The 13,122-nt window shown below is 53.7% G+C and overlaps 2 protein-coding genes across 3 annotated transcripts in view; one reads left to right on the forward strand and one right to left on the reverse strand.

Annotated features, from left to right (window-relative positions):
• Positions 1 to 755, reverse strand: part of dnaaf6 (dynein axonemal assembly factor 6) — a 28,454-nt gene extending 27,699 nt beyond the window's left edge. For both annotated transcript variants that reach the window (XM_055643419.1, XM_055643418.1), the window contains exon 1: positions 622 to 755. The gene's annotated coding sequence lies outside the window, so the exon portion shown is untranslated. The remainder of the gene's footprint in view (positions 1 to 621) is intronic.
• Positions 1 to 13,122, forward strand: part of nup62l (nucleoporin 62 like) — a 62,498-nt gene that overhangs the window by 11,035 nt on the left and 38,341 nt on the right. Inside the window, 3 exon segments of the mRNA XM_055643402.1 lie at positions 7,136 to 7,544; positions 9,047 to 9,498; positions 12,648 to 12,737. Of these exon segments, the coding sequence (XP_055499377.1) occupies positions 7,136 to 7,544; positions 9,047 to 9,498; positions 12,648 to 12,737 (951 nt within the window).

The raw sequence follows: 13,122 nt of genomic DNA on the forward strand, positions 1-13,122 counted from the left end.
TCACAGATGGAGTTTAATGAGAATACTCTTTCCGCTCAATTCTCCCACCTCCCCTCACATCCCCCCTTTCCCCGTCATACTTCCCCTTCCCTCCCTCCACTCCCTCTCCTGTCCCTCTCCTCACTCACTCTCTCTCTCTCTCTCTCACCCTTGCCCTCACCCCACCCCACTCCACACCAAAGATCATAGATGGAGCTCTTTGCTCCACAACTTCCCCCTCCCCTCACACTCCCCCACCCCACTCTCTGGCCCTCTCCCTTCTCCCTCACACACCACCGACACACCCTCCCCCCTATCTCTCTCCCCACCATCTCCTCTCCCTCCCTCTGTCCCTCCCTCCCTCCCTCACCCCCCCCACCCCATCCCTCCCTCACCCCCCTCCCTCACTCCCTCCCTCACTCCCTCCCTCACTCCCTCCCCTCACCCCCCCCCTCCATCACTCCCTCACTCCCTCACTCCCTCACTCCCTCCCTCACTCCCTCACTCCCTCCCTCCCTCACCACCTCCCTCACCCCCTCCCTCTCTTCCTCCCTCACCCCCTTCCCTCACTCCCTCACCCCCTCCCTCACCCACCCACTCCTTCCCTCACCCACCCCCTCCCTCACTCCCTCCCTCACTCACCCGCCCGGTCCCGTTGTTCCCCGCGTTGCCTGGGCTGCGGTCTCCATGGCGACAGTAAACAGGCGGGGCGGGGTGACGGACAGTCCGGCCGCCCAATAACAGCCCGCCTCGACCTTGGCCCCGCCCCCTGCTGTTCACCGGCGGGAAACCTGCAGCGCCCCCCAGTGGCGACAAGTGGTCTAAGCGCACAACCGCCCCCTCCCCGCATCGCCCCGCCCCCTCCCCGCGCCGCCCCGCCCCCTCCCCGCGCATCGCCCCGCCCCCTCCCCGCATCGCCCCCCCCCCCTCCCCGCATCGCCCCGCCCCCCTCCCCGCATCGCCCCGCCCCCTCCCCGCATCGTCCCGCCCCCTCCCCGCATCGCCCCGCCCCCTCCCCGCATCGCCCCGCCCGCGCCGCCCGCCCCGCCCCCCTCCCCTCATCGCCCCGCCCCTCCCCGCATCGCCCCGCCCCCTCCCCGCATCGCCCCGCCCCTCCCCGCATCGCCCCGCCCCCTCCCCGCATCGCCCCGCCCCCTCCCCGCATCGCCCCGCCCCCTCCCCGCATCGCCCCGCCCCCTCCCCGCATCGCCCCGCCCCCTCCCCTCATGGAAATGAGCGCGGCCAGGCGTCGGCGCTGCGCGCGCAGCATGGCGGGTTTTGGCGCCGCGCTCTGACGCAGACACCCGGATGAAGGAGCGACGGTTCGGAGACTGGTGAGCGGCAACGACGGTGTGGGGGACACAGAGTGGGTACACACACGGTGTGGGGGACACAGAGTGGGTACACACACGGCGTGGGGGACACAGAGTGGGTACACACACACGGTGTGGGGGACAGTGGGGGACACAGAGTGGGTACACACACGGTGTGGGGGACTGGGGTACACACACGGTGTGGGGGGACACAGTGGGGTACACACACGGTGTGGGGGACTGGGGTACACACACGGTGTGGGGGACAGAGTGGGGACACACACGGTGTGGGGGACTGGGGTACACACACGGTGTGGGGGACAGTGGGTACACACACGGTGTGGGGGACTGGGGTACACACACGGTGTGGGGGACTGGGGTACACACACGGTGTGGGGGACTGGGGTACACACACGGTGTGGGGGACTGGGGTACACACACGGTGTGGGGGACACAGTGGGGTACACACACGGTGTGGGGGACACAGTGGGGTACACACACGGTGTGGGGGACTGGGGTACACACACGGTGTGGGGGACTGGGGTACACACACGGTGTGGGGGACTGGGGTACACACACGGTGTGGGGGACACAGAGTGGGGACACACACGGTGTGGGGGACTGGGGTACACACACGGTGTGGGGGACACAGAGTGGGTACACACACGGTGTGGGGGACACAGAGTGGGTACACACACGGTGTGGGGGACTGGGGTACACACACGGTGTGGGGGACACAGAGTGGGTACACACACGGTGTGGGGGACACAGAGGGGTACACACACGATGTGGGGGACACAGAGTGGGTACACACACGGTGTGGGGGACACAGTGGGGTACACACACGGTGTGGGGGACACAGAGTGGGGACACACACGGTGTGGGGGACACAGAGTGGGTACACACACGGTGTGGGGGACACAGTGGGGTACACACACGGTGTGGGGGACACAGAATAGAATAGAATAGTTTCTTTATTGTCATTGTAACATGGGCCATGTACAACGAAATTTAAAATGTCAGCCAGTCAGTGCAGCATTCAAACATTTCTAAAGCTAACGAAACATCCACGGTAAAATAATAAAGATAAGCAATAAATAAAAAACACAGACAAAGCACGCATACACACCCAACCCTCCATCCTTCTGTCGATTTCACCGTTACCACAGTCCCTTAGTCTGTATCGCCCCTGCGTTCCTTGGCGGCCACATTTAGTGCTTTTATAGCAGTGGGGTAAAAACTGTTTTGTAGTCTATTTGTCCTTGTCCTTGTGGATCTGTACCGTCTGCCTGACGGCAACAGTTCAAACAGGGAGTGTCCGGGGTGGGAGATGTCCTTTATTATATTCTGGGTTTTTTTGGTGCAGCGGGAACTGTGTAGGTCCTCCAAGGTAAGGAGAGGGCAGCCGACAATCCTCTGGGCGTTGTCAATGGCCCTCTGGAGCGCTTTCCTCTGAGCCACTGTGCAGCTGGTGTACCACACGCATACACAGTATGTTAGTATGCTCTCAATGGAGCACCGATAAAAGGACAGCAGCAGCCTCTGAGTGATGTTGTGCTTCCTGAGCACCCGCAGGAAGTGCAGTCTCTGCTGGACCTTTTTCAGCAGCGCAGTGGTGTTCACGCTCCACGTCAGGTCCTCCTCAATGTGGATTCCCAGGAAGCGGAAATCCGCCACCCTCTCTACACAGTCCCCTCTGATGGTCAGTGGTACCATGTCCGTTTTGTTTTTCCTGAAGTCTATTATTACCTCCTTCGTCTTTGAGGTGTTGAGGAGCAGGTTATTTTCTTCGCACCACCCTGTCAGCTGCTCCACCTCATCCCGGTAGGCGTACTCGTCCCCCGCGGAGATGAGTCCCACCACTGTAGTGTCATCCGCAAATTTGACAATGGTGTTGCTGTGGTGGACTGGGGTGCAGTCATGCGTGTAGATGGTGTAGAGCAGGGGGCTCAGTACACAGCCCTGTGGAGAGCCGGTACTGAGGCTGAGGGCCGTGGATGTGTGATGGCCCACTCTGACTCTCTGGCTTCGACCCGACAGGAAGCTATTTATCCACGTACAGAGTGGGGACACACACGGTGTGGGGGACACAGAGTGGGTACACACACGGTGTGGGGGACTGGGGTACACACACGGTGTGGGGGACACAGAGTGGGTACACACACGGTGTGGGGGACACAGAGTGGGTACACACACGGTGTGGGGGACACAGAGTGGGTACACACACGGTGTGGGGGACTGGGGTACACACACGGTGTGGGGGACACAGAGTGGGTACACGCACGGTGTGGGGGACTGGGGTACACACACGGTGTGGGGGACTGGGTACTGGGGTACACACACGGTGTGGGGGACTGGGGTACACACACGGTGTGGGGGACTGGGGTACACACACGGTGTGGGGGACACAGTGGGGTACACACACGGTGTGGGGGACACAGAGTGGTACACACACGGTGTGGGGGACACAGAGGGGTACACACACGGTGTGGGGGACACAGTGGGGTACACACACGGTGTGGGGGACACAGAGGGGTACACACACGGTGTGGGGGACACAGTGGGGTACACACACGGTGTGGGGGACACAGAGGGGGTACACACACGGTGTGGGGGACACAGTGGGGTACACACACGGTGGGGGGGACACAGTGGGGTACACACACGGTGTGGGGGACTGGGGGGGTACACACACGGTGTGGGGGGACACAGAGGGGGTACACACACGGTGTGGGGGACACAGAGGGGTACACACACACGTGTGTGGGGGACACAGTGGGGTACACACACGGTGTGGGGGACACAGTGGGGTACACACACGGTGTGGGGGACACAGAGTGGGTACACACACGGTGTGGGGGACTGGGGTACACACACGGTGTGGGGGACTGGGGTACACACACGGTGTGGGGGACTGGGGTACACACACGGTGTGGGGGACTGGGGTACACACACGGTGTGGGGGACAGTGGGTACACACACGGTGTGGGGGACACAGAGTGGGTACACACACGGTGTGGGGGACACAGAGTGGGTACACACACGGTGTGGGGGACACAGAGTGGGTACACACACGGTGTGGGGGACTGGGGTACACACACGGTGTGGGGGACTGGGGTACGCGCATGGTGTGGGGGACACAGTGGGGGTACACACACGGTGTGGGGGACTGGGGTACACGCACGGTGTGGGGGACTGGAATACACACACGGTGTGGGGGACACTGGAATACACGCACGGTGTGGGGGACTGGGGTACACGCACGGTGTGGGGGACTGGGGTACACACACGGTGTGGGGGGACTGGAATACACACACGGTGTGGGGGACACACACGGTGTGGGGGACTGGGGTACACACACGGTGTGGGGGACAGTGGGTACACACACGGTGTGGGGGACACGGTGTGGGGGACAGCGGGTACACACACGGTGTGGGGGACACACACGGTGTGGGGGTGAGAGTGGGTACCCAGGGGGAGAGTGAAGGTGGGGGGGTAGTGGGCCTGGTTGGGTCAGGGGAGAGAGAGGATTTGGGCCTGGGGTGAGTGGGACAGGGGGAGAGAGGGGGGGGGGGTGGGCGGGAGAGAGAGAGAGACGGGGAGAGGTTGGTTCTGTGGCGAATGGGGAGAGGCAGTGTGGGAGAGAGGGATGGGGTAGTGGGGATAGGGTGAGAGGAATGGAGATGGGAATGAGTGACCAGGGGGAGAGACTGGAGCCAGGTGAGAGTTGAGTGGAGGGAGGGAGGCCTGGGGGAGAGGAAGATGTGTGACGGAGGTGACCTGAGGGAGGGGAGAGAGACTGGGAAATGGGGACCGGGAGATACTGGGGAGAGACCACGGGGTAGGAGAGGTTGTCGTGAGGGAGAGACATAGAAAATTAGGTGCAGGAATAGGCTATTCGGCCCTTCGAGCCATTTAATATGATCATGGCTGATCATCTAAAATCAGTACCCTGTTCCTGCTTTCTTCCCATAATCCCTTGATTCCTTTAGCCCTAAGAGCTAAATCTAATGTAGACACAAAATGCTGGAGTAACTCAGCTGGTCAGGCAGCATCTCTGGAGAGAAGGAATGGGTAATGTTTTGGGTCGAGAACCTTCTTCAGACTGACTCTCTCTTGAAAATATCCAGTGAATACACTCCACTGCCTTCTGCGGCAGAGAACCTGAGATGAGCGTTTGTCGGCACTGGGCCTGTACTCGCTGGAGTTTAAAAGAATGAGGGGGGGGCCTAATTGAAACATACAGACTAGTGAAAGGCTTGGGTTGAGTGGATGTGGAGAAGATGTTTCCACCTGTGGGAGAGTCTAGGACTAGAGGCAATAGCCGCAGAATTAAAGGACGTTCTTTTATGAAGATGAGGAGAAATGTCTTTGAATCTGTGGAGTTCTTTGTCACAGAATGCCAAGTCAGTGGATATTTTTAAGGCAGAGATAGTCAGATTCTTGATTAGTACGGGTGTCAGTGGTCATGGGGTTAGGAGAAGAGATAGATCAGCCATGATTTAGGAATTCTCTGTCACACAAGGCAATGGAGGTCAATTCACTGGATGTATTCAATAGAGAGTGAGATTTAGCTCTTAGGGCTAATGGAATCAAGAGATATAGACAGAAAGCAGGAACGGGATACTGATTGTGGATGATCAGCCATGATCATATTGAATGCTGGTGCGAAGGGCCGAATGGCCTACTCCTGCACCTATTGTCTATGTTTCAATGGCGATGAGCCGAATGGCCTAATTCTACTCCTATTCCAATGGCCTTATGAAACATACAGAATAGTGAAAGGGTTGGATAGGGTGGATGTGGGGAGGATGTTTCCACTAGTGGGAGAGTCTAGGACTAGAGGTCATAGCCTCAGAATTAAAGGGCGTTCTTTTAGGAAGGAGATAAGGAGAAATTTCTTTAGTCAGAGGGTCGTGAATCTGTGGAATTCTTTGCTACGGAAGGCTAAGTCAGTGGGTATTTTTAAGGCAGGGATAGATAGATTCTTGATTAGTGCGGGTGTTGGGGGCTATGGGGCGAAGGCAGGAGAATGGTGTTCGGAGGGAGAGATAGATCAGCCATGATTGAATGGGAGAGTAGACTTGATGGGCCGAATGGCCTAATCCTTTTCCTGTCACTTATGCCCTTATGACAACAGAGAGAGAGAAGTGAGGGACAGTGGTGAAGAGAGAGGGAAGAGAAGAAGACCCTGGGGAGAGGGGTGAGTGGTGGGGAAACTGAGACCCTAGGAGGTAGGGATGGGTGGAGGAGTGAGAGACTGGGGAGTGTGAGTTATCGGAGAGGGAATGAGGCGGTGTAGGTAGGGGGAGACCTCAACCATGGGGAGAGAGAGAGGTGAGGTGGCAGTCGGAAAGGGAGAGAGCGGGAAGCATTGCGGAGGAAGAGACTGATCCAGGCTCCCAGGGAGAATGGGGGGGGCGGAGTGGGAGATGGAGAGACCCTTGCCCAAGGGAGAGGGGGAGAGTCTTCTCTGTGGCCTGCAGTTGTGGGGGAGGGGTACATGCAGTCAGGTGGAGGGTGGCCTGCTTTGGTTGGCAGGTGAGAGTGGGGTCTGTTGTTGAGTGTGCACCTGAGCTGATGGACATGGCCCGGCCCATCACACCTGTGTGCTCCTCACCATGGTGCTGTCAATTCCAACCCAGCAGGGCTGGCCGTGTTCAAGAAGGAACTGCAGATGCTGGAAGATCGAAGGTACACAAAGATGCTGGAGAAACTCAGCGGGTGCAGCTCCATAGATGCTGCTGCACCCGCTGAGTTTCTCCAGCATTTTTGTGTACCAGCAGGGCTGGCCACTTAGTTTCTGATCTTGGTTTAATTGCATCATCTGTCTTTGCCCTCAGGTTTCAGAATGAGCTTTAATTTTGGAAATCCGGCTGCCGGAGGCGGCTTCTCATTTGCCTCGCAGAAGACGTCCACGGGTGGCACTGGCGGATTTTCATTTGGCAACAATGCTGGGGCTCCTCAAGGAGGCTTTGGCTTTGGAACAGCACAGCAGCCAGCAGCCGCTGCACCTGCCACCACCTCGGCCCCAAATGCCAACATGTTCTCATTCACCACCCCAACTGCAACCACTGGCTTTGGTCTCCCAGTACAGCCAGCAGCAACCGCCACGGCTGGAGGCTTCCCAGTACAGCCAGCAGCAACCACCACGGCTGGATGCTTCCCAGCGCAGTCAGCAGCAACCACCACGGCTGGATGCTTCCCAGCGCAGTCAGCAGCAACCACCACGGCTGGAGGATTCCCCCTTGCGTACGTTCAACTGCTGGACCTTGCATTAATGTTCATTCTCCTTGAAAACATCAACAAAAGGATAGGGGGAACTCAGCCGGTCGAGCAGCATCTGAGGAGAGGGAAACCGGCCACTTTTGGGGCCATGGACCCTTCCTCAGAATGGGGACGAGTGGTGGGGGTCAGTTTGGGGGAGGCGTGGGATAGTGGTGTTATTGGATGCAGGGATGTAGTCTGGGCATGGAATGAATTGAGGGAGATAGAGCAGGAGGGGATGGAGTGTCATAAAATAAGGTGTTGATGTCTTCAAAGCTTTATGTAAAGCCAAGTTACTGGTGCTGTGTAGGAACAAACTGCAGATGCTGCTTTACGCTGAAGATAGACCCAAAAAGCTGGAGTAACTCAGCAGGTCAGGCAGCATCTCTGGAGAAAAGGATTAGGTAACGTTTCAGGTCAAGACCCTTCTTGACACAGAGTCAGGCGAGAGGGAAACAAGATATATAAAAGGCTCATCGAGCAATAAAATGAAAGATATGCAAAAAGCAACCATGCTCCAGCAAAGATGGAGCCCACAGTGGTCCATTGTTGACTGGGGAGGCAATAATGTTATACAAACAGTGAAACTGAACAGGCGGATAGTGAAACTAGTGCGAGGACTAAGTTGGGGGAGGGATGGAGAGAGAGGGAAAGCGAGGCGTTACTTGAAGTTAGAGGTCAATGTTCATACCACTGAGTTGTAAGCTGTCATAGCAAAACTCTGACAATGGAAGAGGCCCAGGACAGAAAGGTCAGTAGGGGAAGGGGGAGTTGAAGTGTTTGCCAACCGGGGTATCGCATAGGCCAGGGCGGACTGAGCAAAGGTGTTGAGTGAAACGATGGGCCAGTCCGCGCTTGGTGGTCTTGAGGCTTGGTGCACAGACTGGGCGATTGTTTGCTGCATTACAGGGAGGGGGTAAGGATGGGGGCTTTGGAGAGGGTGCAGGTTCACCAAGATGTTAGCTGTTAGCTATAATCTGCAACAAGATATTGGTCAAATGTGAATTGTTTTTGAACTTGGAGTGTAGTGGGCTGAGGGAGCAACTTGACAGAAGTTTATAAACTTATGTGTGGGGCAAATTATTTTTACAGAGAGCACGAGTGAAATGAGCCTAGCGCGTGTTGCCAGGACTGATGGTGGAGGCACGAGACGGTCATGTTAACAGTCAGGGCCAGGACTGATGGTGGAGGTACTGGACAGGCATGTGAACAGTCAGGGCCAGGAGTGATAGTGGAGGCACGAGACGGTCATGTGAACAGTCGGGGCCAGGAGTGATAGTGGAGGCACGAGACGGACGTCATGTGAACAGTCAGGGCCAGGTGTGGTGCTAGACAGTCATGTGAACAGGCAGGGGATGAGGGGGATATAAACCATGTTTGGGCAGGTCGCAGTCGTTTAATTTGTCACAGACATGGTGGGCCAGGGTGTCTATTCCTGTGCTATGTACAGATGTGTGTTTTAATGTAAACTTGTATTTTCTCTGCAGAATGAATAAAGGCAGTTTAGGGGGCTTTGGCAGTGCAACAGCCCCACCAGCCGCTGGCTTCTCCTTTGGTAGCATGCAAGCCACGAGCGCTACTGCTCCTGCCACCTCTGCCTGCACTGCCACCACCGCTGGCTTCTCACTGCCTTCCGGAACCACTGCCCAGACCGTGGCGCCTTCCGGCTTCAGTTTTGGCGCTGTACCGGCGCAACCAGTTCCAGGGGGCTTTGGACTCGGTGCTGTCTCCACAGCCCAGACGACAGCTACCACTGGATTTGGGTTTACCGCTGCTCCAGCTGCCCCAGCTGCTCCAACCCAGACCACCACAGCTGGAGGATTTGGCTTTACCACTTGCACAACTCAACCACTGAGTGGATTCAGCTTTGGCACTCCGGCTTGCACCACAGCACCTCCCAAACCAGCAGCACCCATCTCCCTCGGAGCACCAGCGACAGGTGAGTGTTGTTTCCATCCACGCTGTGTTCATTGGTGTCATCCCTCCTGTGTACGCAAGGTCACAAACAACAGGATAAAGAGGAAATAGTTAATCAGCTTTGTCCTCTCACCTGCACAGATTGTTGAATCATGGGCTGATAATGCCTTGGCATTGTTGTTCTTTGTGGATTGGTTTGTAACAGATAAGGAGCTGAATTTTGCTGTACAGTTTGGGCAGCACAGTGGCACAGTTGATGGAGCTGCTGTCTCAAAGTGCCAAAGATCTAGTTTAATCCTGACCTTGGATGCTGTTGGTGTGGTGTTTCCACATTCTCCCTGTCACCACCAGTTTTCCCTGGGTGATCTGGTTTCCGCCCATGCATTATTATTTATACTATGAAGTTTCTTGCTGGGCACCATTTTACACATGCCATTAGTGCATGGGGACTATATTAGTAGGCTCTGAGCATCTTGCATACAGTGCCCTCCATAATGTGTGGGAGAAAGACCCATCATTTATTTATTTGCCTCTGTACTCCACAATTTGAGATTTGTAATAGAATAAATCACATGTGGTTAAAGTACACATTGTCAGATTTTAATAAATCCATTTTTATACTTTTTGGTTTCACCATGTAGAAATTACAGCAGTGTTTATACATAGTCCCCTAATTTCAGGGCACCATATTGTTTGGCAATGTCATGTAAATGAAAGTACTTTGTTGCTTATCCTTTGCATGCAATGACGGCTTGAAGTCTGCGTTTCATGGACATCACCAGTTGCTGGGTGTTTTCTCTGGTGATGCTCTGCCAGACCTGTATTGCAGCTATCTTTAGTTCATGCTTGTTTTGGGGGTTAGTCCCCTTCAGTTTTCTCTTCAGCATATAAAAGACATGCTCAATTGGGTTCAGATCAGGTGATTGACAGCCACTCAAGAATTGACAATTTTTTAGCTTTGGAAAAACTCCTTTGTTGCTTTAGCAGTATGTTTGGGATCATTGTCCTAAACCATTGTCGTTGTCACCGCCGGCCAATGAGTTTTGAGGCATTTGTTTGAACATGAGCAGATAGGAAGTGTCTATACACTTCAGGATTCATTATGCTACTACCATCAGCAGTTGTATCATCAATGAAAAGAAGTGAGTCAGTACCTTCAGCAGCCATACATGTTTATTGAGCACACATTTTGTTGCATTCTGGTTCTACTGCAGTACTCGTATCCTTATCACGTCTATCCCCACAATACTTCTCCTTGGTGGTACATTCCTCAAACTGCTGCTTTGAAGAATTAATGACTTCTTCTTTTAATTTGAGTCGTACAGAGCAGTAACAGGCCCATCTCAACTTGCCCAAGCCAACCAACGTGCCTCATACACTAGTCCCACCTCTGCATTTGGCCCATATCCCTCTAAACCTATCCTATCAACGTACCTATCTAAATGCTTCAACATTGCCATAGTACCTGCCGTTAGTACCTCGTCTGGCAGTTTGTTCCATACACCCACTGCCCTTTGTGTAAACAAAAACGTTGCCTCTCCAGGTTCCTATTAAATCCTTCCCCCTTCACCATAAACCGATGACCTGGTTCTTGATTTCCCCCACTCTGGGCAAAAGACTGCGTTTACCCATTCTATTCCTCATGATTTTGTACACCTCTATAAGATCACCCCTCATCCTCCTGCATGCTGAAGATAAAGACATAGCCTGCTCAACCTCCTCTATATCTGTGAATCTCTGGAACTCTCTGCCACAGAGGGTAGTTGAGGCCAGTTCATTGGCTATATTCAAGAGGGAGTTAGATGTGGCCCTTGTGGCCAAGGGGATCAGAGGGTATGGAGAGAAGGCAGGTACGGGATACTGAGTTGGATGATCAGCCATGATCATATTGAATGGCGGTGCAGGCTCGAAGGGCCGAATGGCCTACTCCTGCACCTAATTTCTATGTTTCTATAGCTCAGGCCCTCGAATCCTGGCAACATCCTCGTAAATCATTTCTGCACGCTTTCCTACAACGTGGTGACCAAAACTGAACACAATATTCGAAATGTGGCCTCACCAACATCTTATATTACTGCAGCATGACCTCCCAACTTCTATATTTAATACTACCCTATCAACCCGTAGCCTCACTTTCAGAAAACTCCGCACCTGCACCCCTTGATCCCTCTGCTCTACAACACCCATCAGAACACTACTCACTGTGTAGTTCCTGCCCATGTTAGACTCTCCTCACCTTTCTCTGCATTAAATTTCATCGGCTCACCTGGCCAACCGATCAAGATCCCGCTGCAATTTTTAACACCCACTTTTGAGTTGTCTGCAAACGTGCACATCAAAAAAAGCCTTCCTATTACATCTTACTACAGTTCTAGTCAATACACAATTCATAAATGCTAAGAAAGTGTTGAGAATTTAATGTAAAACAAGTTAAAATGCAGATGCTGGTATCTGAAACAAATGTTGAAATAACTCAGCCAGTCAACTAGCGAGAGAGAGAAACCAGTCGAAGTCTCGGGTGATGGATCCTTCCTCAGTACTGGGGCATCAAGTGAACTGCTCATGGTTTCCCATCACTGTGCTGATGTCCCCTCTCACCCCGTCAATAAAACGTCTCGCTGATAGTCAGTACTGATGCTTCTGATTACTTGGCATGTCAAAATCAATCCATGTTGAGTCTTCCGTCTCACACCTCGCCGTTCTGAGTAAATTCCCAAATGTTGACCGGTTTCTCCGCAGATGCTGTCCGACCGACTGAGTTCTCCCAGCATTTCTTGTTTAAGTTTCGATGCAATTGACGTGTGAAATGATTGCATAATTGATATTTCTGTTTGCTTGGCAGTGTTGAAGCACAGCCAATCTTCACTATCTGATGGCTGTCTCATTGTTTAAAAGTCCCAATGGTTCGACAGCTGTTCCCTATGGCCCTGTTTCCTGAACCTCCTCTCCAGCTCATCTTGTTCATGGAAACATTTATAATACTGTACACATTCCAACAAAATAGCCAATGCCTCTTGGAGTAATGGTAATCTGGGACATCTGAGTCTGCAATGCTAAGTCATGTGTTACTGTTTTACTGTACAGTAAAAAGCCTGTTTTGTTTGGAGAGTTATTCCATTGAAGATGTGTACAGGCTCCCTCCTGATTTGATGCTGCTATTATCTCTTCCAGGTTTTGCTTTTGGTGCACCTACGACTGTGTCAAGTGCGGCCACGGCAGCCCTTGCATCTCAGAGCTTTTCCTTTGGTGCAAAGCCAGCAGGTGAGTCGGTAATACAATGAGAGGAATGTCCATCTATCTCCCTCTGATTAACACAGGAGTTTGGTGGTTCAGAAACGCCAGGTTAGGGGGAAGTTCATATCCCAAGAAGGGAGGGAGAGAGAAAACGGGGAATTACAGACCAGTTAGTCTAACATCGGTAGTGGGGAAACTGCTAGAGTCAGTTATTAAAGATGGGATAGCAGCACATTTGGAAAGTGGTGAAATCATTGGACAAAGTCAGCATGGATTTACGAAAGGTAAATCATGTCTGACGAATCTTATAGAATTTTTCGAGGATGTAACTAGTAGCGTGGATAGGGGAGAACCAGTGGATGTGGTGTATTTGGACTTCCAGAAGGCTTTCGACAAGGTCCCACATAAGAGA

Source organism: Leucoraja erinacea, chromosome 12 (assembly GCF_028641065.1).
Source record: "Leucoraja erinacea ecotype New England chromosome 12, Leri_hhj_1, whole genome shotgun sequence".
Lineage (NCBI taxonomy): Eukaryota > Metazoa > Chordata > Chondrichthyes > Rajiformes > Rajidae > Leucoraja > Leucoraja erinaceus.